Below are 25504 nucleotides of genomic sequence, written 5' to 3'. Positions count from 1 at the left end.
AGCTCTCTGGCTTATCCAGCATCTTCTGAGTGACTACTATGTGCTAGGCACTGGAATGACAAACAGAGCAAATGTTCTTTTAAATGGGAAGAATACATATATTAAACAAACAAATATATAGGGTGGGGCAAAAGTAGGTTTACAGTTATTCATATGGAAAATACATTAATAATTAATAAATAATACAAGAATAAACTGTGTTTCGTGTACTGTAAACCTACTTTTGCCCCATACTATATTTTTTTTAAATAAACAGGCCTGCTCAATTTCCATTTGAATTATGAAAAGGTTATCAGCTACCCAAATCTTAAATGGAAAACACAAACAAAATTATCACTGTGTGCATCTAAAGAATAAGAAAAATGGACAAGCCCTAGCCAGTTTCGCTCAGTGGATAGAGCGTCGGCCTTGAGACTGAAGGGTCCCAGGTTCGATTCCGGTCAAGGGCATGTACCTTGGTTGCAGGCACATCCCCAGTCGGGGGTATTCAGGAGGCAGCTGATCGATATTTCTCTTTCATTGATGTTTCTCTCTCTCTCCCTTCCTCTCTTTAAAAAAAATCAATAAATTTTTAAAAGTTTAAAAAAAAAAAAAAAAGAAAAAAAATGGAAAACTACAATAGAAGTTCACGAACAAAAAGTTTTTAAAAATCACCCTGGGGAGAAGCCAAGATGGCGGCATAGGTAAACACCGGAAATTGCTGCCTCCCACAACAACTTCAAAAATACAACAAAAAGACAAAACAGACATCATCCAGAACCACAGGAAGGCTGGCTGAGTGGAAATTCTACAACTAGAAGGAAAGAGAAAAGCACACTGAGACTCAGAGGAGGTGAGGAAGTAAAGTGCAAAGGTACGGAGGCGCACCCAGCAAGGGCTGGCAAGTGAGAACTTGGCTGTCTTTTTAATCTTTTTTTAATTGGGAGGGAGTCACAAGCCCCTGACTGCTCTGAACTCCAGTTCCGGGTGAGTCTCTGGGGACCCAGACTCATAGGAAGAGAAACTGGACTGTCTGGCAGTGGGCAGAACTCAGAACTCGAGGGCGGCTTTCTCTCAGAGGTGCTTGCAGCGATTACCGGGACACTGAGACGCGGGGCCCCTTAGGGCAGGGCTGAAGATCAGCCATAGCTGTTTGCTCCGCCCTGTTGATTCCCTGAGACCCTGCCCCACCCAAGCTGCAACAGAGGCTTTTGCATATGAAAATTTTTTTTCAGGTTGGCCCTTTGCAACCTGAAAATTACCTAACAAATTGCCGCTGGGCCAGAGAGACCCAGTACTCCCAAGAGAAGGCCCAAGGCCCCACAGCAGCTTGCATTGCTTCACAGCTGGGCCTCATCTAGGCACCTCCAAACCCCAAACAAGGAAGGGGAATTTGCAGTTCTCTTCATAGCTCCTGCTGGGTAGCCTCAGGCAGAGGCTAAATTAGCACCTCCTTAGATCCAAGAGCCAGTGTACCCAGTGGTCAGAGGGGGACCATCCAGATTACAACTCCTCAGATCCATAAGGGACACACTCAGGGGGCAGACTCAGTGAGCACCAAAGCCCCACTGAAGCAAGTCTTGACCCATAAGGGTGTCTTCAGCACAGAAGTTCTCCCACCGTAGACACAGCTGATTCTCACAGACAATTGGCCTGGAAGTCAATTCCTCCCAGTGATACCTACAACAATCAAGGCTTAACTACAACAAGACTATGCACAAAGCCCACAAAGGGGTGCACCAAGAGTGTCCACCTGAGGTAACTGGGGAGGCTGAGCCACTGGGCCCTATAGGACACCTAGCACACAAAACCACTCTACCAACACAGGGAAGCATAAAAAATGCGGAGACAAAGAAACAGGTCACAAATGACAGAAAAAGAGGAAAGCAAATGACTGGATGTAGAATTCAAAACCACGGTTATAAGGTTTTTCAAGAATTTTCTAGAAACTGCCGATAAATTTAGTGAGACCCTGGAGGATATGAAAAAAGACCAACTAGAAATTAAGCATACACTGACTAAAATAAAGAATAATATACAGAGATCCAACAGCAGACAAGAAGAACCCAAGAATCAAGTCAAAGATTTGAAATACGAAGATGCAAAAAATACCCAACCAGAAAAGTAAAAAGAAAAAAGAATCCAAAAATATGAAGATAGTGTAAGGAGCCTCTGGGACAACTTCAAGCAAGTCTTCAAGGACAACTTCAAGGATTTACCAACATCCGAATTATAGGAGTGCCAGAAGAGCGAGAGCAAGATATTGAAAACCTATTTGAAGAAATAATGACAGAAAACTTCCCCTATCTGGTGAAAGAAATAGACTTACAAGTCCAAGATGCACAGAGAACCCCAAACAAAAGGAATCCAAAGAGGACCACACCAAGACACATCATAATTAAAATGCCAAGGGCAAAAGACAAAGAGAGAATCTTAAAAGCAGCAAGAGAAAAACAGTCAGTTACCTACAAGAGAATACCCATACGACTGTCAGCTGATTTCTCAACAGAAACCATGCAGGCCAGAATGGAGCAGCAAGAAATATTCAAAGTGATGAATAGCAAGATTACTTTATCCAGCAAAGCTATCATTCAGAATTGAAGGTCAGATAAAGAGCTTCACAGATAAGAAAATGCTAAAGGAGTTCATCACCACCAAACCAGGATTACATGAAATGCTGAAAGGTATTCTTTAAGAAGAGGAAGAAAAAAAGGTAAAGATAAAAATTATGAACAGCAAATACGTATCTATCAACAAGTGAATCTAAAAATCAAGTGAATAAAAAATCTGATGAACAGAGTAAACTGGTGAATATAATAGAACCAGGGGCATAGAAAGGGAGTGGACTAACAATTCTTGGGGGAAAGGGGTGTGGGGGTGCAGGAAGAGACTGGACAAAAATTGTACACCTATGGATGAGGACAGTGGGAGGGGTAAGGGCAGAGGGTGGGGTGGAAACTGGATGGAGATGAGCTATGGGGGGGGGGGGGGGGAACAACTGTAATAATCTGAACAATAAAGATTTAATTTTTAAAAAAAATCACCCTGGCCAGTGGCTCAGTGGTTAGAGCATCAGCCCACAAACTGAAAGGTCACGGGTTTAATTCCCAGTCAAGGGCAAATACCTGGGTTGCAAGTTCAATCTCCAGCCCAGGTTGGGGCATGTTAGGGAGGCAACCAATCAATGTGTCTGTCTCACATCAATGTTTCTCCCATTCTCTCTCTCTCCCCCTCCATCCCTCCCTCTAAAAATTATCCTTGGGAGAGGATTAACAACAACAAAGTAAAGAAATCATGTTGGCAGAAAAATTTTCAAGTACTAAGCCCAGTAGATATTCTTTGAGTCAGACTGAGAGAGGTAAGTGGAATATGTGCAAAGCTTTAAAAAAAATAAATGAATGAGCAGCTGTTTCAAGTATTTACAAATCAATGGATACATGTGCAGGGGAAAGGAACTATATTCCAAAAACAGTATTGCAACTGTTTTTAAAGAAATGGCAAAATGAGAAAAAAGACAAAGCCACATTGTAGTAGTTTAAAAATACATAAAGTACTTTGATAGAGATTATCAACAACACAACCAAGTCAAATACAGCATGCAAAACAGCAGGCAAGTAATCACGTCATCTAAATATAATTTGTATTCCTTGATCTAAACCTCTGTTATAATGATAAGAACTCTGAAAAATCCATAAAATCTCCCAGAGATGTTATAAAACATGTCGATACTACTGTCATTACACTCACTTTCTTCAGAGAGGCAGAAACTTAAAGAATGCAATAACCATTATGAACCAAAGTAATAATTTAGAATAACAGACAGGATTTTCTGAACAACAAAAAAAAAAACCTGAGCATTACAGATTAATCAGAGATATTTGGAATGCTGTACGTGATAAAGAGTATTGCATCTCTGAATTGAATGTAATTGTGTAACATTAAATACTAATACCACTTTAATATAATAATTGTTTTTTCTTAATCTACTTTTGTCAGACATACCATATCAAATGCCCGAGATTAAAACCTATTTTAATAAAAGGTTGCCAAGTATTCCTGCTTACAGGTGTAGAAGGATATAAAAGACCTAAGAAAAGGGAAAGAAATTATAGGCATTCAATTCTTGTTCTTGACATCTCTCAGCTATGTGCCTCAAAGGCAAAAATGTGAAGTTATCAAGACCAGTATCCTATCTAATAAAGAGATAATATGCAAATTGACCATAACTCCAACACACAAGATGGCCACCCCCATGTGGTCAAAGATGGCCAGCAGGAGAAGGCAGTTAGGGGTGACCAGGCCGGCCGGGGAGAGCAGTTGGGGGTGACCAGGCCTGCAGGGGAGGGCAGTTGGGAGTGACCAGGCCTGCAGGGGAGGGCAGTTGGGGGTGACCAGGCCTGAAGGGGAGGGCAGTTGGGGGTGACCAGGCCTGAAGGGAGGGGCAGTTGGGGGTGACCAGGCCTGAAGGGAGGGGCAGTTGGGGGTGACCAGGCCTGAAGGGGAGGGCATTTGGGGGTGACCAGTCCAGCAGGGTAGGACAGTTGGGGGCAACCAGGTCTGCAGGGGAGGGCAGTTGGGGGCAATCAGGCCTGCAGGGGAGGGCAGTTAGGGGAAATCGGGCCGGCAGGGGAGAACAGTTGGGAGCAATTGGGCTGGCAGCGGAGCAGTTAGGCAAGGATCAGGCTGGCAGGGGAGTGGTTGGAAGCCAGCAGTCCTGGATTGTGACGGAGATCCCAGATTGGAGAGGGTGCTGGCTGGGCTGAGGGACACACACCCCCGTGCACAAACTTTGTGCACCAGGCCTCTAGTAATTTTATAATTGTGAAATGAGCCATATGAACCTGGAGAGTGGAACATCGTCATCAGTGGTCAGTAGTCTTTGCTACATGTATCCTGCATGGTGGTGTAATTTCCCTAATCCTTTACTAAAATAAAACGGACACTGGCGTAGATGAGTGAAGGATCACTAGATTTCTTTCCCCAAAGATCCTTAACAAGATCTTTGGCTGGAAGGTTTCCCTGACAGACCTTACCTCTCAGCTGCCCTCAGCTTCTCTGCCCCCCGAGTGTACACTGCAATCGACCAATCCACACAGCGTGCAAAACCTTCCTTCAGGAGGAGCTCTGTGATGTTGCCATTCTGAAAAACAAAGCACATGAGAAAGCAGGCACAGATTAAATTCGATGGCAAGTGAATAATTTCTCTAGTCCTCTGACACAATTAACATAGTCACAATCTAGTCTGCAGTTCATTTAAATAACAACAATCCCAAAAATAAAACCGTAGAGCCAGTTTCCTCATTAAGAAACCAGCCCTAAGACTGACAAGCTACTCTGTGACTCCTCTCCACAAACCTGGCTTCATATCCTCACAACACCAGCATAGTAACTCTCACCTAATAGGAACAGGATAAATGTTAGTGGCATTGAATGGAATTGACATTTCAATAGCTCTTCTTGTGGGCAGAGGAGGATGTTAATCTTTAGTGGAGATTACACCTTATTATTTCCTTCGCTAAGATCAGCACTTACTCCCCTTTTCATAAGGGGAGAGCTGAAGAACGAGCTGAGTAAGGGAATAACTTAAGCTACATTTCGCCCAATGAATTACAGTTCACATTCTGCTATGACACAGAGCCATCTGGCAGGGCACGGGCAGACAGCTCGCACTCCAGAAGAAACAGACATGACCTTGGCATATTCCAAAGCAAGCCTCCCAGCCTTCACAACTGCCATGAAGGAAGAATTCTCCAGCCAAATTATAAGTAACAGTAGTCTACTCTGTATTGGTTATAATAATGAAAATCCACTTGAGCTTGGGTGTTAAAAAACAAGGTCATTTTCTGTCCAAGAATTAACCCGCCTATCAAAGTATACAATAAGGTACAATTCACCAACAGGCAGAACATAAAGAATCTATTTCCTGCTCAATAGCCGAGTTAGGGAGAAACTGGATAAGGCCTGGCATACACAGAATAATTTTTCCATAAAGATTTCCTCATCATAGTTCTACAGATACTCCAAATAGGTAACTTCTAGACCTACATGCAAACTCGCAATCCTATCGTGCAAGTTTCAGTGCCCCTTCTAATTGATGTGGCAACCTCCCACCTTTCCTGTGCACAACCTCGACGACCAACACTTGGAAAAATAAGTGATAGCATTGTTCCTCTTCCGCTTGTAAATTCAGTCACATTTGAGATTAATTTCCTAAAAGTGAGAAGTTGCACAGATCTGCCCAATTCTATCAGATAAGTGACATCTCACTTGCAAATGCTGCAAAAACCAGTAGATGAAACAAACCCATACAGTCCAGCCGGCATGGAACACTCACTGGATGAAGGATGGTACCCAGAACATTCTGGTTATGGCAGCTCTCCAGAATGATCTGAACATCTCTCTGAAGCAGTCGAGACTCGGTGAAAAATTTGGCTTCTGCGGCAAAAGGCTCTGGTGTTTCACTGCCATCTGCTTCCCGTCGAAAAGTTGGGCACTACAGCAAAAGTAAGGTGAGTGAGTAACGCAGCCTAACCTGAGTGCTCAACACACATCACACTGAGCCGCCCAGAAAGCACAATCCAACAAGGCTACACGGGGAAAGTCTCAGGGCAGGGCTTCCAACACTTTTCAAAACATTCTGGGGAAAAGTAACTGGAAATAGCATCATCTCAGACTTCATGGTAAGCCAAATAGAGCTCATGTTATCATGGGGAAAATAACTTTAATCAGTTGGAAATGACCCCTTGCCAAGAAAAAAACTCATCAATGTCTGGCATTAAAGCCTTGGCATTTTTTTTTCCCAATCAAAATGTGTATTTCACATTAAGATAAGCCAAACTCAGCAAACTTCAGAGCCTCCCATCCTCCACTGCTACATTTCAACAATCTCTCTGCACAGCCCATTCCAAATAGACCCTGAGTGCTTAAAAGTTTAAAAAATATTAATTAGAATTGTCCCACTGCAAAGTTTAAAGTACTCTAGCCAACGCTCATGGCCCATTCTAAGAAGAAACAGCAGATCCAAAGCCCACAAGTAGAAAAATCTACCTATGACTGAACACTTCAACAAACCCTAAACCCACCCCATAGTCCAGTGGTCTGACCTTGATCCCTGACAGCATGACGGTAACCAGGTAGTAATCTGGGAGGAGCAGGGCCCTGACCACACTGCCGTCTCGCACGTGTTCGATGATAGCTACATGACAAAATAAATAGCTTAAGTCATTAGCAAAACTCACACCAGGGATAAACAATGCCCAATCAAACCACATTGAACACAGTTCCTCTCCCCAACACCCTCTGGAAAGCCTCCCTCTGAAAAATGAGGAAGTGCTGGCAGATCATGAGTATTCACATAACAGACTCTTCCACAACTATTCCTGGGGAACACAGATCAGGAGTGCCTTCCATGTCTTCTGAACCCTCTGGGACCTCATGGCTCATACCTAAGTTTTGTTATCACTAAGGTAAGTTGCTCATCTTAGTAGGACATGCCCAGTAAAAACTAATTAGCAACAATTCAGAATTGGCAATAATTTTATTTTACTGAGTCAGTGTTAACAAGGTCTCAAAGTAGGGCCAGAACTATATTGTGTGTGCGTGTGTTCAGATGTATAAAGAATATACATTTCTACCTTGGTTACAAGGACGGTATTTAAGTAGCCATCTTTTAGAAAACAGGAAGATCTCCAATGTGCAAAAATACCCGCCATTTGCCACCCTATACCAGCAAAGACTAACCCCTGCAAAGCATGTCTGATGTGACCCATGTGAACTGGATCAAGTTTTCTTCCAAAATACCACTGTGTTATTTTACCCTTAACAATTTCCCTTGGATAGTAAATAAGCAAAATAGGCTTTATAAATCTCACGCAGCTTGAGAGCAAATAGAAAGAAATCGCCCCGAGTCACATCTGTCTTTGCCTGCCAGCCTCACCGTTAACAGGCTTCTGGTGGTGTGAGTCCACAAAGTGCCTTGGGTTCTCAATGGTATACTTGAGGTCCCGGATTGTATGTGAACCATTCCCGTCACTCCACATCCCTTTCTTAGCTGCCTTCGCTTGTTCCTCACACTCCGAAAGCCGGTTCTGCTCAGGACTGGGACATGAAAAATAAACATGTGTGGTTAGTGAGCTCACAACAGAAATGCCAGGGTCTCCTTTGAAGAGACCAAAACATTTATTTCAGATCAATAGCTTCAGACCCAAGCCTATAAGCAGAAAAACACCATGAGTGCAACTTCAGGATTACAGATTTGTTTCAACAACAGATTCAAATGTAAGAGCATTTAATGAGAAGATCCAAAAAACACATATCTCAGCACTGCCACCATCAGTGATTACAAGAGAACAAGTTGGTGGCTCAGAGGGAAGCTGCTCCAGGGGGTACAGCTTCATTTAACTATCCAGATTCGGGAACTGAAATCCAGGCAGAGCCCAGCAGGACACAGTGCAGAGAAAGTGACTAAGAGCCACCCTTACTCCCTGTTGTCCACAGAACAGGGCTGGAGAATGCAGAGCAAATACTGTTATTGCAGATATTACCCCAAAACTACATACATATTCACCAAGGCCAGCTAAGCAACAGCAGTTTGAAAATGAAAGACGACTCCTTCATCAGGCAGGAAACCACACTACATACAAGAGCAGCCAGAAAGTCAGAAGATAAACAAACAAAATCAGAAATGGCTCTGCTCTTCACTCTCACACATGTGCGAGCAACCTGCATGGCCTTTCCACAGCCTGGATGCCAGGGTCCATCAGTGGCTGCAGGCATAAATGGACTCTCCCACCTCGATCAGTAGGAATAGCTAAGGAGGGACCCCTGCCTATGACTTCTCAAACCAGAAGTTTAACTACCTTTCTAACCCCACCCAAAAAAGACAATCATTTCCTCAGGGAACCAAAATCACATCCAGAATTCAATGAAAAAAGAAAAAAATGTAGCTTAAGAGACAGAAGCAAGCCTTAAAACCGAGAAAAGGAGGTTTTAAGTCAAGACAACTTTGAAGAGCTCAGCAGGCATGGCTCGATTCCCGGTTAGGGCACATGCTCAGCAGTGTGGGGCATGCAGGAGGCAGCCGATCAACAATTCCCTCTCATCACTGATGTTTCCATCTCTCTCCCTTCTTCTCTGAAATCAATAAAAATATATTAAAAAAAATAAAAAGACAACTTTGAAGAAAAAAAGGATTGGTACACCAGTGGAGATTTATTTGTTGAGATCCTATAATCCTATGAGCTTTTTAAAAATTCTTCATCCCGGTAGCAAATTGCAAATTGGATTCCTAAAATCTTTTGAGATGGATGGATAATACTCTGGAACTGAATACCTACGACAGGGGTGGGGAACGTCCTAAAATCATGCCAGCAACTGTCCTTAAAATACAACTTCAGCATGCTTCCAAAACACCACCTAAGGCAAATGTTTTAATTCAACAAATTCCCAGCAAATGATTCTATGATGTCAGAAAGGACACAGAAGTTTATGGTGAACGACTGGGCTCCAAGACCAAGAAGACGGGAACAATGCAAAAAGTGCATTTTTGCCTTTGCTCATCCCCATCATTAGTACAGTCCATGCAAATATTTATCCAAAGCCATTCTACAGTGACAACAGTCATATAATACAGCATTTAATGATTTAAACACCATCTTTAGCCTCCAAATTACTGATGTAGCTTATCACTTTTCAGAGACTAAAGTGTTAAAGTCAGCTGCAATTCATCCTACTGAGCGCCAACACTGGTGAAGTACAACATGACATGTGCTATACAGCCTCCATATATTACACTCATTTCTTTTTTCTTTTTTTTAAATATATTTTATTGATTTTTTACAGAGAGGAAGGGAGAGAGGTAGAAAGTTAGAAACATCGATGAGAGAGAAACATTGATCAGCTGCCTCCTGTACATCTCCCACTGGGGATATGCCCGCAACCAAGGTACATGCCCTTGACCGGAATCGAACCCGGGACCCTTCAGTCCGCAGGCCGACGCTCTATCCACTGAGCCAAACCGGTTTCGGCTACACTCATTTCTAATAAGTTCACAATGCCATTAGCTAAACAAATCCATTTTTACCTACTACTAATTAAGTATCTATAGATCCATTTACCAAAACAGACTTCAAAGGCTTTGGAAAGAGAGAAAATTTCCCTTACTTTAAAAAAAAAAAAACCCCACTGAGCCCTTAGTTTAAATTCTAAGCAGATTTTGCTTTGAATTCTATTTATTCTCTCCACTTTATTTTTCACTGCACTTATTCCTTGCACATATCTATTTGTTCATTTGTTTATTGTCTCTCCATTAAAATGTTAGCAGAAGCTAAGTATGTTTGCTCATGGCTCTATTCTCAGTGTCTAGAACAGAACCTGGCACATAGTAAGTACTCAATGAATCTTTGAGATGGATGGATATTCTGGAGCTGAATATCTATGGCAGAGGTGGGGACATCTAGCCCACAGGCCACATAAGGCCCTCGAAATCATTTGGTTTGGTCCTGCCAAAGCATTAAATGTTTGACCAAAGCAGGCTAATTTTTAAGTTGATAATTTTGTATGGCCCTCGAATGATGTTATAAATATCCAAATGGCCCTTGGCAGAACAAAGGTTCCCCACCCCTGATTTATGGTTTAAGACATAGCCTATTGAGTCTTATGATATAAAGACTAAAGCTGCCTTGTATCAAAGCCTGTTTTTTAAAGGAGTTACACACATCAAATGGTGAATGACCTGCTGGCTCAGAATAATCCACACCTGGGCAAGAATGTCCTAAAAGCCAGAGAGCACCAGAGCTTACCCAGTTAATGTCAGGGGAGAGCAATGAAAATGCAGCAAAGCCAATGTAGAGTTGACAACCCAACCTCCCTTGAGCAACCCCAGCTCTCACAGTGGAGTAGAAGGAAGGCAGAGGGTCAGAGAGTAATGAAGACTTACTTATTAGCTCTCATGCCTTCTCTCCGGGTGGCCAAGCCCTCTGCAACCAGAGACTCTGCAATGTTTTCCCCATTGGTATCTGAGGAGAAAAAAAGAAAATTAAACACAAGATTCAAATGTGCTCAAATGAAACCCACTTTCACCCTTAGCTCTTCAAGGAGAAGGATGTTGCCAGAGAATTGGACAAGGCAGCAATGCAGTGTTGTGTTTTACAGAAAAACTTTTCTCCCCAAAATCTCTAATCTCTAAGTCCCAAAGGTCTATAAATCTTTTTCTCAGGACTTTGTTTCTAAGTTTCTTGTGTCTCTCCCAGGCCAGAGGCAATTTCAATAGCTACTGGAGATTGGCAAGAAAGCAAAACACACGCGGCACCCAAGGAGGGTACACAGAGCACTGCCTGAGGAGGCAGGCCTGGAGCTGAATACACCTTCTGCCGTGTAGTATCTTAGACAGGGTCTCTCAGCATTAATCTACTCCTCTATAAAATGAGAAGAGTCCCTGCCTAGACGGGTTCTGTGAGAATTAAACAATAATGTCCGTAAATATCCAAATACATAGGAATTAAAAACATACTATACATACAATCAGATAGATTTGCTCAGGATTATCTATTACATTTTACACCAGAAAGTCCAGTTCCTCTCAGGGTGTCCTTTCATTTGTTCCAACAGGACACCAAGACAAGCTATGCAGTTTGACAAAGATGCACAGGGGACAGTGTCTAGATTTCTAACCTCTCAAACAGCAGCCTTCAGAGCAGGCAAGAAAAATAAAGGTAAACATAAACCCAACCCGATTAGGTTTTACCTGGGCACTTGAACCATTAATTGCATTTCCATGCTACTGAAAAAGCTTTTAGGTTCTGTGTGTTCTCTTAAATCTCTGCTTGTCAGCCAAAACAATAAAGGAAGTCATCTATGAGGGAATCACCACATAAAAATGTTTAATGTGGCAGAAAACAAGCTCCTAGATAAACTGAAACACAGTAGTCTAGCTGATAGGTAATGTCAGCACAGAATAAAGTTCTGTGAGATTTATATTCATACGTCTTCTGCAAGCAAACAAGTATACACACCACCCCCAAGCCCAACCTAAATGCCTTGCCATTAGCATGCCCCAATTTCTTCAAGGCAAATTGTAAGCCTCTTTTCTTACCAAGAAAAGTTAAGATGAATGATATTTACACAAAAGACACTCAGGTTTTGAGGCTGAGCATGGATCACAAGAACCTTTGCACTGAGGTAACTGCTGAGGCCAGACACACACAGCTATCTGACATTAGTAAATATTACATTGGTTCTTTCAAAACAACAGAAATACAAAGAATGAAAAGTCAAAAGGAAGGTTTCAACAAATAAGGGAAAAGTTGAACATCCCCAGCCAAGAGGTTGGGGATGAAAAGAACAGAGCTGGGGTACAAACAAGGTGATTGGCCATAAAACTAGACCAATCAACAGCACACCAAGCAGATACTTTTTTAAGTACAGAGCACTCTGATAATGCCTGTCAGCAGGCCCACTTCTAAAAATTTAGTTCTGATTGCTCCTTCGAAGGGAGAAAAATACATTTCTCTGGGCCAATCTCCCAAGGAAGGCAATAAAATGGGGTAGAGAGAATACTGAAAACAGGAAATCTGTAGAGCACGCATCTGCTTTTCTTATTACCCACCAACTTATGAATCTGATCAAGTCACAATTGAGGATGGCATGAAGAGTAGGTGGGTAACTATATTTTCTCCAAAAGTTGGAAGACTAATCATCTCTTTTTTTAGTAAGTTCTAGGTTAACTACAATTTCTTAAATTCTACCGTTCTCCCCTATCATAAAAAAAGTGAGTAGCACCCTACCTGATTTGGCTCAGTGGACTGAAGGGTCCCAGGTTCAATTCTGGTCAAGGGCACGTACCTCAGTTGCAGGCTCAATCCCTGACCCTGGTTGGGGCACAGGAGGCAACCAATCTATGTGTCTCCCTCACATAGATGTTTCTCTCTCTCCATCTCTCCCCCTCCTTTCCACTCTTTCTCTAAAAATCAATGGGAAAATATCCTCGGGTGAGGATTAACAAAACAAAACAAAAAAAGAGTGAGTGGTCATAAACTAGGATAAATATATGAATACTAATTAATTATCTAAGCCACGGTTTCCTTTCATGAGAATGGCATTGAGAGTTGGCTAAAGTATCTGAGTGAAAATATTAAACTTTAAGCCATTAAATAAACCTTTAAAACTCAGATGTAGGTAATTTTGAACAATTCTTTCAGTACATATTTATTGGTCAAATCCTATGTGCCATGTTTTATTCTAAACATTAACGTGTTAACTACTAAATTATATCCAGTTTATAATTTGGGTCAATTTAAAAAATAAACTTTTAAAAAATAACATTAAAGATTATTTTAAGTGTCAGAGTCTCTTAACATAAACAATTTGACCATTTCAGTTGAAGACCAAGGTTATTTAAATGAACTCTTAGATCTATCTGTGCCCACAGTGAGGTCTCTTTCAGAATAAGAGAAGATTGACCAGCTGTTTTTAAACTGAAATTATTTTAGGTATGAGATCCTTGAACAACTGTATTTTGAAAACAGTGTACTTCTACTTGTGTTGCATTCTTTCTAACCAGTAGCCATCCAACAATAATGCTTATGTGTTTTATTTCCTATTGTATTACTTGAATTATGTGTAAAAGGCAAATCTGTCTATTTCTCTTTTTGAAAAGATTCCATATCTATAATAATAGAAGCATAATGTGTTAATTAGACCGGACGTCCTTCTGGACAACCTTCCAGATGAAGCTGGGGCTGCGAGGGAAGCCTGGGTCCAGGGTGCTGGAGGGAAGCTTGGGTCCCGGGTACCAGAGGGAAGCCGGTGCCAGCAGCCGGGGGAAGGAAGGCCTACTCTTGCACGAATTTTGTGCATCAGGCCTCTAGTATTACTATAACTTCCCACCCAATCAAGAAGCAGATAGCCATTTGTCTGAGGCTGGAAAAGGTGGTGTTCCTCTACTGGGTAAATTCAACAAGACACCTCCAAGGTCATGCCCAACTCGCTTTTCTAATATCCTACAATTAAAAGCAGAATCTTCAGAGGATGTTATTAGCCTTGTCATTCTACCCTGCTTGCTTACTCTAGCACTGACTACCGAAGTCAAATAGATTATGTAAAGCAGCTCAATTGGAAGGTTGTTTTATCAAATAATCACAGGAAACAAAAATACCTAAAATAATTTCAGATGAACACAACTGCTTTAAGCTTTACAGAGAACATTCTACCAAGTATTTCAATGGCCTATTTCTGTTCAAACTCTATTCCACAATCTTTCTCTCCCTCCACCTAATCCAAAAGACCAGAACATCTAATATCCCATGAGCCATCTGATCTAGCTATGTGTGCACATACACAAACGTATTTATTGAGCACATACTCTGTTCCAGAGATAGGTACTTTACGTATACTATCTCTTTAAATTCTCTCAATAACTTACAAATGAAGTAACTAGGACTTAGAAAACTTAAGGTTAAGTAAGGGTCCATGAGAGGAGAGCCAGGATTCTAACCCACATGTACACAACTCCAAAGCCTGTGTTCTTCCCACTGCAAAACATGTGGCTTACAAAAAACCACAAGCCATAAACAAATCTTCCTTTACTCAAGAGAGTCCCTATGAGCAGAAGAAAACCCACAAGATAGATAAAGGGAATAGAAGATGTAATTGGAAATCTATAGGAATTTAATTAGCACCGTGACCTAGAAGCACACAGCCACTGCGTTCTACGGGCTGAGGGCCTAAATACAGGGAAGGATGCTATGCTGTACAACAAGTATGTCCAACTCAAAGGCTAACACAGGCCAAATAAACAAGGTTTAAGTTTATGGGGGCCGCAAAAAAAACAAAGCTTCAATTTCCATTGAAATGTAGATTTCAATAGAGACATTCTGAATACAAAGGGCTGAAATAAATGAGTAATCACTGACATAAAATAGAACATTTTAATAAAAATTAATGTTTTTTCTTGAACATTAACTTACCAGACACTGAATAACTGCACAAATTAATAAGCGTAATATAAATAAACCTATTTTTCTTGTTCTCCAAAAGTGAAATATTTCCTGTTGCACACACCAAAGAAGTCATACAAGACTAATGACGTGGCAATCAACTGCTAAAATATTCACTTCTAGTTGTAGTAGAGAGAAATGGTGCACCAGTGCATAAGGTAAATGAATGTAACACAATTATAGTAATCAGTCATTAGCAAATGTTGTAGTTCGTTATTAATAATTATGTATAACAGGATATTGTAAAAATTAAGTTATGAAATTTTTATTTATTAAGACATTTTTTACATACCATTATACTATGGGCTGCAAAAATGTCCGTTGTGGCCGCATGCGGCCCACGGGCCGCGAGTTTGACATGCTTGCTGTACAACATACACCTAAATCAAGCCAGGAAAGCAGACACAGGAGCCAATAGGACACCGGAATATCAGTGAACTCCTCTGCACCTATGTGCCATGAACTCACACTTCCAAGTACATCAATAGCCAACTGTCCTAGAGCTACCTCCACCAACACTCACACTGGCCTTCCACCATGTGAAAGCTGATTGGAGGAACCTGAGACTCAGGGAGGAGAGAAATGAGTCGTTTCCGCCTTGCTACTCACCTTTTCCAAGGTAGATCATGCCATACTCTCGTCCCTGCGGAGTCTTGTTTTCTATCGTGAAACAGACTTCCTTCCCAATAAGCTTCTTCCGAAGGAACTCTCGAGCGGGAAACGCCCAGGGCTGAGAGACAAAACAAATGTGTCACATGAGAACTACCGAGTTCCCCACCACAATCATCATTCAAGTTCATTTCTTCAATATCCTGGCCCTGCATTAGGCCCTGAGAAGAATATAAAAATGAAATGCACACACTGATTGCACACTTAGGGAGCTCATAAAAAAGGAGGGTCTGGCAGTGGATTTAACTAGCACAGCCTTGAAAACAAGCCTCACAGTTTCCCAGTCACTGGCAGGAGTACTTTTTCCCACATCACTGTCTATTCTGAGCTATAGCTTACTTTGTGAATAATAATTGCCCATAATTTTACAGCACTTACCACATACCAGCCACTACTCTAAATGCTTTTTATTTATCAGCCCACTTCTGGGCGGGAAGTCCAGATTCCAGGAACTTACCTAGCCAAAGGGAAGTTATAAATAACAACTACGATCTCCATTTGGTCGCCTCTATCCAGTTTATGAAGCACTTTCACCAAATATTAAACTGTCCTGAAACCAGTGCAAGGCACAGTCAAAGCAGAGATAAGGTTCTAGTGCTATTCTTATTTCAGAGTGAGTCCCCTACTCAAGGAAGAGCCTTGCTTATATCATTTCCTCCACCTTTTTTAAGAACAGCCAATAGAGTTGAGAATGGCAAGAATTATTCTCCCCAAAATGTCTCCCCTCTTCTACTGCTCTAGTCTGAAGCTATAGTAGTGGGAATCTCCCAGGATCTTGGGGAGGACACCAATAACAGGCCCTGGTCACCTTGACAATGACACAAGGAGTGAGCCACACGTCTACACAACAGGAAGTAGTTTCCATGTGATCTCAAGATACTGTGCAAAGGGATGGTTTAGTCCCATCCACAGCCCATCACTTCTAGGATGGCTGTCTCCTCTGAAGCAGCCCTGTCAGTCAGTGGCCACAGGCCCTTGAATTTACAGTAGCTCAAGTGCCCCAAGTTCCCTTAGGACAAAAATGAGGGAGAAGGGGGTAAGAGTTCAAGGAGCATATGATCAGCAGGAGCTCACATGCAGAAAAAAATGCAAAGCATAGGAGGGAAGAGTGGTATATGATAAGCAGGCACTGTCTATTAAAATCTCATAGAACCACAAAACTCGGGCCACCCACCCTAAAGCAGGGGTGGGGAACGTCCGGTCCGCAGGACATGTAAGGTCCGAGAAATCATTTGGACTGGTCCTGCCAAGGCATTAGGGGCAAGTTAATTAAATGTTTGACTACAGCGGGCTAATTTTTAAGTTGATAATTTTGTATGACCCCCCAATTATGTTATAAATATCCAAATGGGCCCTGGCAGAAAAAAGGTTCCCCACCCCTGCAAGGAACAACAGTATATACATGACCTGAAAAGAAACCCGCTGCTGACTTTTTCAGCCCATGAGGATTGTTACACAGGTTATCCAAAAAGCTCTTCTACAAGAAAAACATCCGTATGACTTCCCAGAAACCAGAAGCCATGCAGCCAGTTGGGCTAGTATTCACAATACCAGTCCTGTTATATAAATCAACTGCAGATGGTTCTAGGAAGAACTGATGCTGGGTAAGTGCTCTCCAAGACACAAACTCTTACACTCAATCATCTAATGCTCTCTCCTCAAAGCATCAACAAGCAAAAGAAATAATCACTCAATGACTATATTTACATATATATATATATATTATGTTCCATTTGTACCCGTTACCCCACTCCTAAAAATTAAAAATAGTACCTGTATCAGAGTCTGATGACTGATAAATTAGCCCAATTATCAACCAATCACAAAAACACTACTGAATCTAGTAACACAGGCTCCTACCATTTTTATTAACTTAGTGATCCACTTACTCTAAAAATATCTTCAACTATAGATATAATGCTTAGGATCTAGTTCTGAGTGCCATGTTAACATCTAAAATTCAGTAACACACTGCCTTCCTAAACATTTGGGAAAATTCTGATAAGACAAGTCCTCCTAAAGGAGGCCAAGACTTTGGTAAAAATTCATTTATCAAGGGTCAGTTCACAAGGAACTTTCTAGCCCCTATGGGGAAACCTGCAATATCTACCAACTAGGCAGAATGACTAAAAGCTCTTAAAGCTTGCTGAAGGAGCATCCTTCTCCAAGGACAGTCCATTTTACACCTGGTCAGTCACTGGCCATGGGAGAAAGTCACACTGGAGGGCATGAAAAAGACATAGACCTAATCCTGTAAGAAAAAATAATAAATCTAGTTTTTCTAACATCTCTTTCTTAAACCAGCCTTCTCAAGTTGTGTTTCACTCAAGGCTGGGCAAATTCATTAACTGGACATGATATTATATGAAGAAAGGCAACTGGGAGAATCAGGAAAGAGACTAACCACCTCACTCCTCACACGGGCAACAAGGAACTCAAGGAGAGAATCTTTGTAAAAGTGTCCATACAGATGATAGCCAGCAGAAAACTACCTGATGGAGAAGGCTATCCTAACAGGGCCTCCTAGAACAACTCTTAAGAGACAAGTATAGGGAAATTTGCTCAAAGCATTTATCAAATAAGGTCCAGCAGGACCAACAGGAAGAGTACTGTGGTCTTGTTCAAATGATGCTCCAGGGCTCCATCTAAGAAGCAAATGGCCATTAAGTAGTTGGGACTCAAAATTCCCTCTTCCCTTTAGAATGCCCAACAGTAGGCAATCTAGCAGCTTGCTCTCCACTCCTAGACTCAAGCAAGGTTCTGATGTTTACCATGATAAAATTAAAAATTCCAATCATTTCTTTGGACCAGACAGACTTCTGAACTACTGAAACTAGACGAAATCCCATAGCAATGTAAAACCTTAAAGCTACCAACTTTTGTACCTGGCCCAATGTTTAATACTTCTTGTAACTAATCTTCTCTTCTAATCATCCCACTGTACCACCTGTATGTGTAACTAATCCCTGTCTGCTCCAACCACCCCACACCCCAATTCTCAAAAGTTCCACTGAGCACAGGACTATAACATTCATTACTATATTCCTCGTGAAACCAACAGAACTTCACACATAAGAGGAGCTCAGTAAATCTGCAGGAAATAAATATATAATTTCCACAGTGCCCATCAGTGCAGTATCTAGGCTGCCTAGAAGCAGTGAGGTAACAATGGGGATTAGCCTGCAACAGCGCAGTGACGGCTGGGGACACGCTGTGGAGTTGCTTTTATTGCCACAGGACTTAGGAGAGCGAGCTGAGTTTCTTTGAAAGAAGATATCATGAGGGAAAGCAGAAAATAATCAAGTGAATGATATTTGGGATAGTACAACAAAGGGAAGTAAATGAGCTATAATGCCCTTGAGTCTATTAGAATGTGAAAATATTAGACAACATATTCTAAAACAATTAAAAGTCAGAAACAAGGGTAGTGCCACATTGCACAATCCACTGATCCCCCAAAAAGAGAAACGCAGGTTCTTTTCCTCATTATTCATGTAAATGTGCACTCACTGTGCCCTGCTTCACATCAGGCAATGACTAGGCATGTGATGAGAGATAAGGTCCCTCCTCTCAAGGAGCTCTGTAGAGCAGGATATATAAACATGCAATAAAATGTTATGAATGCTAGGACAGCACAAAAATAGGACAACAAAAGGAAATGTCAGGAGTGACTTCTCAGGAGGCTGAATCTTCAGAGATAGAAGGTGTTCACCAGGACCAATGGAGAAGGAGCTCCTGATGGAGGGAGCAGCATGAGCCAAGGCACAAGCAGGCAAATCTTAAGTGGCTCTTAGTCTTTCAGCATGGCTGGAACTTAGCATCCGGAACAGGGTCAGTAAGAAACTAAAAGTCAAACCACAAATGGGCTTGAATCCCAGGCTAAGGCATTTAAATTTCTCACAGAGGTAATGGGGAATCACTGAAGTCTGGAAATGACACTGAGCAAGGAAATAAAAGTACATTTCAAAAAGATCTGGTAGCATATACAGAAAGGATTGGAAGGAGAAAGAAGGTAAAGAGACTATTATGTTAATACTAGAGGCCTGGTGCACAAAATTCATGCACTGGACGTTGGGGGGGGGGGTGTCCCTCAGCTCGGCCTGCACCCTCTCACAGTACAGGACCCCTCAGGGGATGTCTGCCTGCCATGAGCCCAGCTTCTGTCTGAGTGAGGGGCAGGAGGGGAGAGCACCACTCAACCAGAAGCTAGCTTGCTGCTCCTAAGGAGCTGGCCCCACCCCCCACCCACTGGTTGTTCAGGAAGGTCATTCTTGCTTTGGCCCTCTCAGCCCCAGCTTCATGCGGACATTCGGCTGCTCAGTCTAATTAGCGTATTAGCTCTTTATTATATAGGAGGATTCCAGGACTCCAGTCAAGATGGTGGCATAGGAAAACACAGTACTGCCTCCTTCCACATCCACAACAAAATTACAACTAAAATACAGAACCGCCATCATTCAGATCAGCCCGAAACCTGGCTCAATAGAAGTCCTACTAGGAGGTAAAGAAGAAACCACATGGTGACTGGTAGGAGGGGCAGAAACGTGGAAAGGAGTGGTCCCACACCCATGTGCAGTGGAGCGTGGCGGATAAAAATTGGGAGGGAGCCTATGTTCACAGCAGCACCATTTACAATCGCTAAGACCTGGAAACAGCCCAAGTGCCCATCAGGAGTAAGTGAATAAAGAAGCTGTGGTACATTTATACCATGGAATACTATGCAGCAGTAAAAAAGAAGAATCTCTTATCCTTTGAGACAGCATGGAGGGACCTGGAAAGTATTATGCAAAGTGAAATAAGTCAGCCACAGAAAGACAAGTATCACATGATCTCACTTATATGTGAAATCTAATTTAAAAAATAAACTGATCAACTGAGTGGAACAAAGTGTAGGACCTTGAAGGAAAGGTGGGGGAGGGTGGGTGGGTGGGAGGTAATCACCCAAAGACCTTGTATGCATATATGCATAACCCATGGATGCAAACATTGGCCTGGTGAGGGCCTGAGGCAGGGGTGGGCTGGATGGGATCAATGGGGGGGGGGGGGGGGGGGTTGAAGGAGACATATGCTATACTTTCAACAATAAAGATTTAAATATATACATAAATAATAAATAAGATTTTAAAAATAAAATTGCTTCACTGCCTTTTTTTAAATATATTTTTATTGCTTTCAGAGAGGAAGGGAGAGGGAGACAGAAACACCAATGATGAGCATCATTAATCAGCTGCCTCCTGCACGCCCCCTATTGGGGATCAAGCCCACAACCCAGGCATGTGCCCTTGACTGGAATCGAACCCAGGACCCTTCAGTCTGCAGACCAACGCTCTGTCCACTGAGCCAAACCAGCTAGGGCCTTCACTGCCTTGTTAATTCAAACAAAATATTCTATTATAGATGAAAAAAAATAAACATTTTCCCTCAATAAAAGATCCCCATGAACTGGTATGTCAGGGAAATAGCAGAAAACAGCTGAGGTACCAACTTGTCCAACCTCATTAAGTTGGGACAAAGAAAAAATAATTAGAATCCAGAAATTTCATTTTTGAAAACCAAAGCACAACTAAAGGAGAGACAAGAGCTGATGTTTGAAATTATAGGAACCAAGAAGACTAAACAATACCAAATTAGGACTTGTAGCAGCTGCCTGGAGAGGTAAGACCTGAAGGAGCCCAAGGCAGACCACAGGGAAGGCTAGGTAGTTAGGCGTTAGTGAGGGGGGGAAAGAGGAAAAGGAGGGGATGGTGGAGCAAAAGCTCAGAAGTTTCTCACATCACCATAACACAATGGTTCTTGACTAGTATTGAGCCACAGTTGCTTTGAGAAACTGATAAAAGCTCCCTTCCTTAAAAATTCATGTTTATACAAAATTTTGCAAACTTCATAGAGTTCCAATGCCTTTATGGATCCCAGATTAAGAATCTGTAATAAAGCACAGGTCTAGTGTTTATAGTATGCTACCATTAGAAAAACGAGAGCACTTGCACAGGCAATAAATTTCCCTGGAAGAAGACACAAAATACTAGTAACGTCCATAGTCCTTGGGGAGAAGAACTTGATTTTTCACTGAATACCCTTCTAAATTTTGAATGTGAGTGGAGAATTCAAACATAAATTAATAAAAGAGCTCTGCCAAAACCAACGCCAACCTCAAATGGCCGAAACTACCTGGGAAATGTTCTAACCTATTCCAAGAGATGGAGGAGGAAAACAGACAAACCTGAAAAGGGAAAAGGTCCCTCAAGGGCAATGAATGTTTACAAACCAAACTGATGCAAGACACTGTGGGTATGTCCAGGGTCATCATTCCTGTGATATAAAAACAATCAAAATATACAGAAAAGAAAGTGCAGATCAACCTTCCATCGGTCAAGACTGGGCTCCCCTCTGGGTCCACAGCCTCAGGGAGGCCTCAGGAAGAACCTACCTCATCAGGCGTATCTTTTGCATCTGGTTGTGCTGCAGCCGCCCGGCGGGCAAGGTTTCCAGCTCGAATGTTGCTAAGGTTGATCTGTCTCTCAGGAGGAGGCCCACCACGAGGCTGCCCTCGGACAATGATGGCACACCCTGACAGGACCTGAGGATGAGGAGGAAAATAAAAGAAAATTAGTGATCTGGAGGCAACAGCACCATAATATAGACTGTTCAGGACTGTACCCGCAACATGTAGAACAGTATTTGACACCTTGAAAGCACTTAAGTATTTGTTGAGTAAATGAATGAGATTATTTTTTTACTCTTCACCTGATTTGAGAGGGGGGGGGGGGGGAGAGAGAGAGAGAGAGAGAGAGAGAGAGAGAGAGACATGAATTTGAGAGAGAAACATCAATTTGAGAGAGAAACATTGATTGGTGCCTCTCGTATGCACCCTGACCAGGGATCAAACACACAACGTAGGTATGTGCCCTAATGGGAATCAAACCCACAGCCTGTGGGATGACCTCCAACCAACTGAGCCATTTGGCGAGGCTGAACAAGATTAATTTTAATTTTATAAGAGAAACACCCACTCTGAAATAATCTCACCCAGAAATACAAATAGGAATTTAACAACTGCTACAGAAGTCATAAAACAGACTGATCAGGGTGAAGAGGTAAGTCAGATGGAGGTTAATGACCTTTATAATTTAATCCCTGAAAGCACCACCACCTGTGTTCTTTTCAACTATTAGGAAGTTAATGTCTCCATCTATACATTCCATTCCAGCACAGAAGACATGGAAGGCCCACAAAAAGGCAAACTGGAGGAAGAAGCCCCGACACACCATCAGAAGAAGCTGAGGAAGAGCAGTGCAACCAGAGCCCAGTGCTCACACTTCCATTGGACACAGCCCTCAGAGTCTAGGCTACAAGAGAAAAAATACAGAAGTAATCTAGAAAGCCCATGTTCTAGATGACTGAAGCAGAAAAATCTAAGAAGCACCTTAAGGCTCCTAAGCACAGCAGCTCCTTTTCTCTCTCTAATTAAAGACACCAGGCATAGAATCCCCTTGCAACTGTGAAAAGAGCTCTGAAGCTCACTGGTATTTAACTCTGAAACATTTGCAGGGGAGAAGAAAGGAGGATTTCAAGTGGGAGAAGAGAAGAAAAGGAGTAAAGAAAAAATGATATTACCCAACTATTCAAGTTGTCTTTGCTCAGTGAGACATGACTTAATGAACAGTTGGGCTCAAGAACTGGCTTCACTAGATCTGAAAGACTCTCATTTCCAAGCTTCAAAACCAGAAGAGCTGCTGACAAGTTCATAGATACAAGATTGCGGAGTTCTGCCAACGTGGCATTCTCAGTAAAGGAACAGTCCTTGGAAAAGGAAGTTGAATCAAAGGAAGAAGGGAAGGAGTACAAAGGGCAGCCTCTCCTATACACATCTGCTTAGCTGACAATTCCCCTTCACCTCTCCACCTTAACTCACACTTTGTTATAAAATATTAATATAAATATGAAAGTACATTGAAACATAAATGTACATGTTAAATAATAAGGTAAACAAATAACTGAGTGACCACCACCCAAGTTAAGAACGAGAACATTGCCAGAACCTCGGATCCTCTCCATGTCCCTGTCTACTTTAGCCCCTCCCTTCTCCCCATCACCACGATCCTGGCCGTTGTGATGATCCCGCCCTTGCTCTGCTGTACTAGTACAGTTTTGCCATCTAAGTACATATCACTAAGCGATGTGGTTTCATTTTGCCTATTTCTGAACTCTATATAAATTGAGTCTACTGCATGTACCCATCAGTAACTTACTTCTCTTGCTCATTGTTTTTTGTAAAACTAATTCATAATCATGTGAAACACTAATTTATTCACTTTCATAGCTATATAGTATTTATTCCATTGTATAACTTTACCCCAATTCATTTATCCATTCTACTACTTTTTATAGAAATTCTGTCCAACAAATACACATATTCAAACTTCTTAAAAAAATAGTGTTCTAGCCCTAACCGGTTTGGCTCGGTGGGTAGAGCGTCGGCCTGCGGACTGGAAGATCCCAGGTTCGATTCTGGCCAAGGGCATGTGCCTTGGTTGCGGGCACATGCCCAGTGGGAGGTGTGCAGGAGGCAGCTGATCGATGTTCCTCTCTCATCGATGTTTCTAACTCTCTATCCCTCTCCCTTCCACTCTGTGAAAAATCAATGAAATATATTTAAAAAAAAATAGTGTTCTAATCAATGTCTAAATATCCCCAATACCTTTAGCACATAGACCAGGGGTGGGCAAACTTTTTGACTCGAGGGCCACAATGGGTTCTTAAACTGGACCGGAGGGCCGGAACAAAAGCATGGATGGAGTGTTTGTGTGAACTAATATAAATTCAAAGTAAACATCATTACATAAAAGGGTATGGTCTTTTTTTTTTTTTCAGTTTTATTCATTTCAAACGGGCCGAATCCGGCCCGCGGGCCGTAGTTTGCCCACGGCTGACATAGACCTTGGTCTTAATGGCTCCTCCCTAGATGACTGAAGCTACACCATGACACACACAGTAAAGACTGTCTCCTTACCAGTTACAAGTCATGTTCTTCATTTTTATCCTTTCTGATCAGGTGTGACCAGGGATTAAACTTTACAGCTTCCAGCCAAATAGCCTTGCCACAGCCTTTCCTGAGAACCCATGCCCTGGATATAATCCTAGGGAACTGACATTCTAATAAGACACACTCTCAAACAAAGCAAAGCCAGGGAAGAATATGTCTACTAAGGCAGAGGCTGCTTCATGTTCTGAAATGAGAAGAACCAAAGAAAAGAAAAAGAGAATTGCTCTTTTATAGTTAATTCATTTATAGTTAATTCCTCACAAGTGGCAGGAACAAGAATAGCACATGCTAGAATACCTACACTTGAAATCATTCATGCCAAAATTTCCAACAGGAGGAGAGGCCAGCTACATACAGCAGAAAAATCAGAGCACCTGTCTCCAATGCCTGCTCCTCAGTTTTAGTCAAGATTTCACAAAAAGTAATAAAGCACTCCCAGAGAGCCAGTACCTCTTGGTAAGCACAGTTAACAGCTAAGGCCCATTTACAAGAAAACTCACCTTGGCTAACAAAGTAAACTCTGATAAATGAGCACTAACCCAGGCTAGGATACAGTCCTTATTTCTCAAGTCTGACAAAGGTCACTGAAAAGCTCAAGAACAGAATGAATGATGAGAAGAGTCCCCCCCTTTCCCCTAAATATATCAGAAAGGTATTATCTCTAATGCCCCCCCTAGTACACTAAGTTCCTGGGGAACAGTGGGTCTATAACTATTATCCTGGTTCCATTAAGGCCTTTGGCAGACAACTTGTGCATAGAAATTTTGCAAAGCTACCTTTGTATAACCTCCACTCTCCAGGAATGTTATTCTAAAAAATG

The 25504-nt window shown here is 42.0% G+C and overlaps 1 protein-coding gene across 1 annotated transcript in view; it reads right to left on the bottom strand.

Moving 5' to 3' along the window:
- Nucleotides 1-25504, bottom strand: part of SND1 (staphylococcal nuclease and tudor domain containing 1) — a 457273-nt gene that overhangs the window by 406061 nt on the left and 25708 nt on the right. The window contains exons 2-8 of the mRNA XM_059711713.1: nt 22069-22218; nt 15582-15702; nt 10916-10994; nt 7916-8076; nt 7083-7174; nt 6314-6472; nt 5013-5119 (exon numbers count right to left, since the gene is read on the bottom strand). Coding sequence (XP_059567696.1) covers nt 5013-5119; nt 6314-6472; nt 7083-7174; nt 7916-8076; nt 10916-10994; nt 15582-15702; nt 22069-22218 — 869 coding nt within the window. The remainder of the gene's footprint in view (nt 1-5012; nt 5120-6313; nt 6473-7082; nt 7175-7915; nt 8077-10915; nt 10995-15581; nt 15703-22068; nt 22219-25504) is intronic.

The sequence above is a fragment of the Myotis daubentonii genome, chromosome 10, assembly GCF_963259705.1.
Source record: "Myotis daubentonii chromosome 10, mMyoDau2.1, whole genome shotgun sequence".
In the NCBI taxonomy this organism is placed as follows: Eukaryota; Metazoa; Chordata; class Mammalia; order Chiroptera; family Vespertilionidae; genus Myotis; species Myotis daubentonii.
Note: the sequence above shows the minus strand (reverse complement) of the source record. Positions and strands in the feature narration are given on the sequence as shown.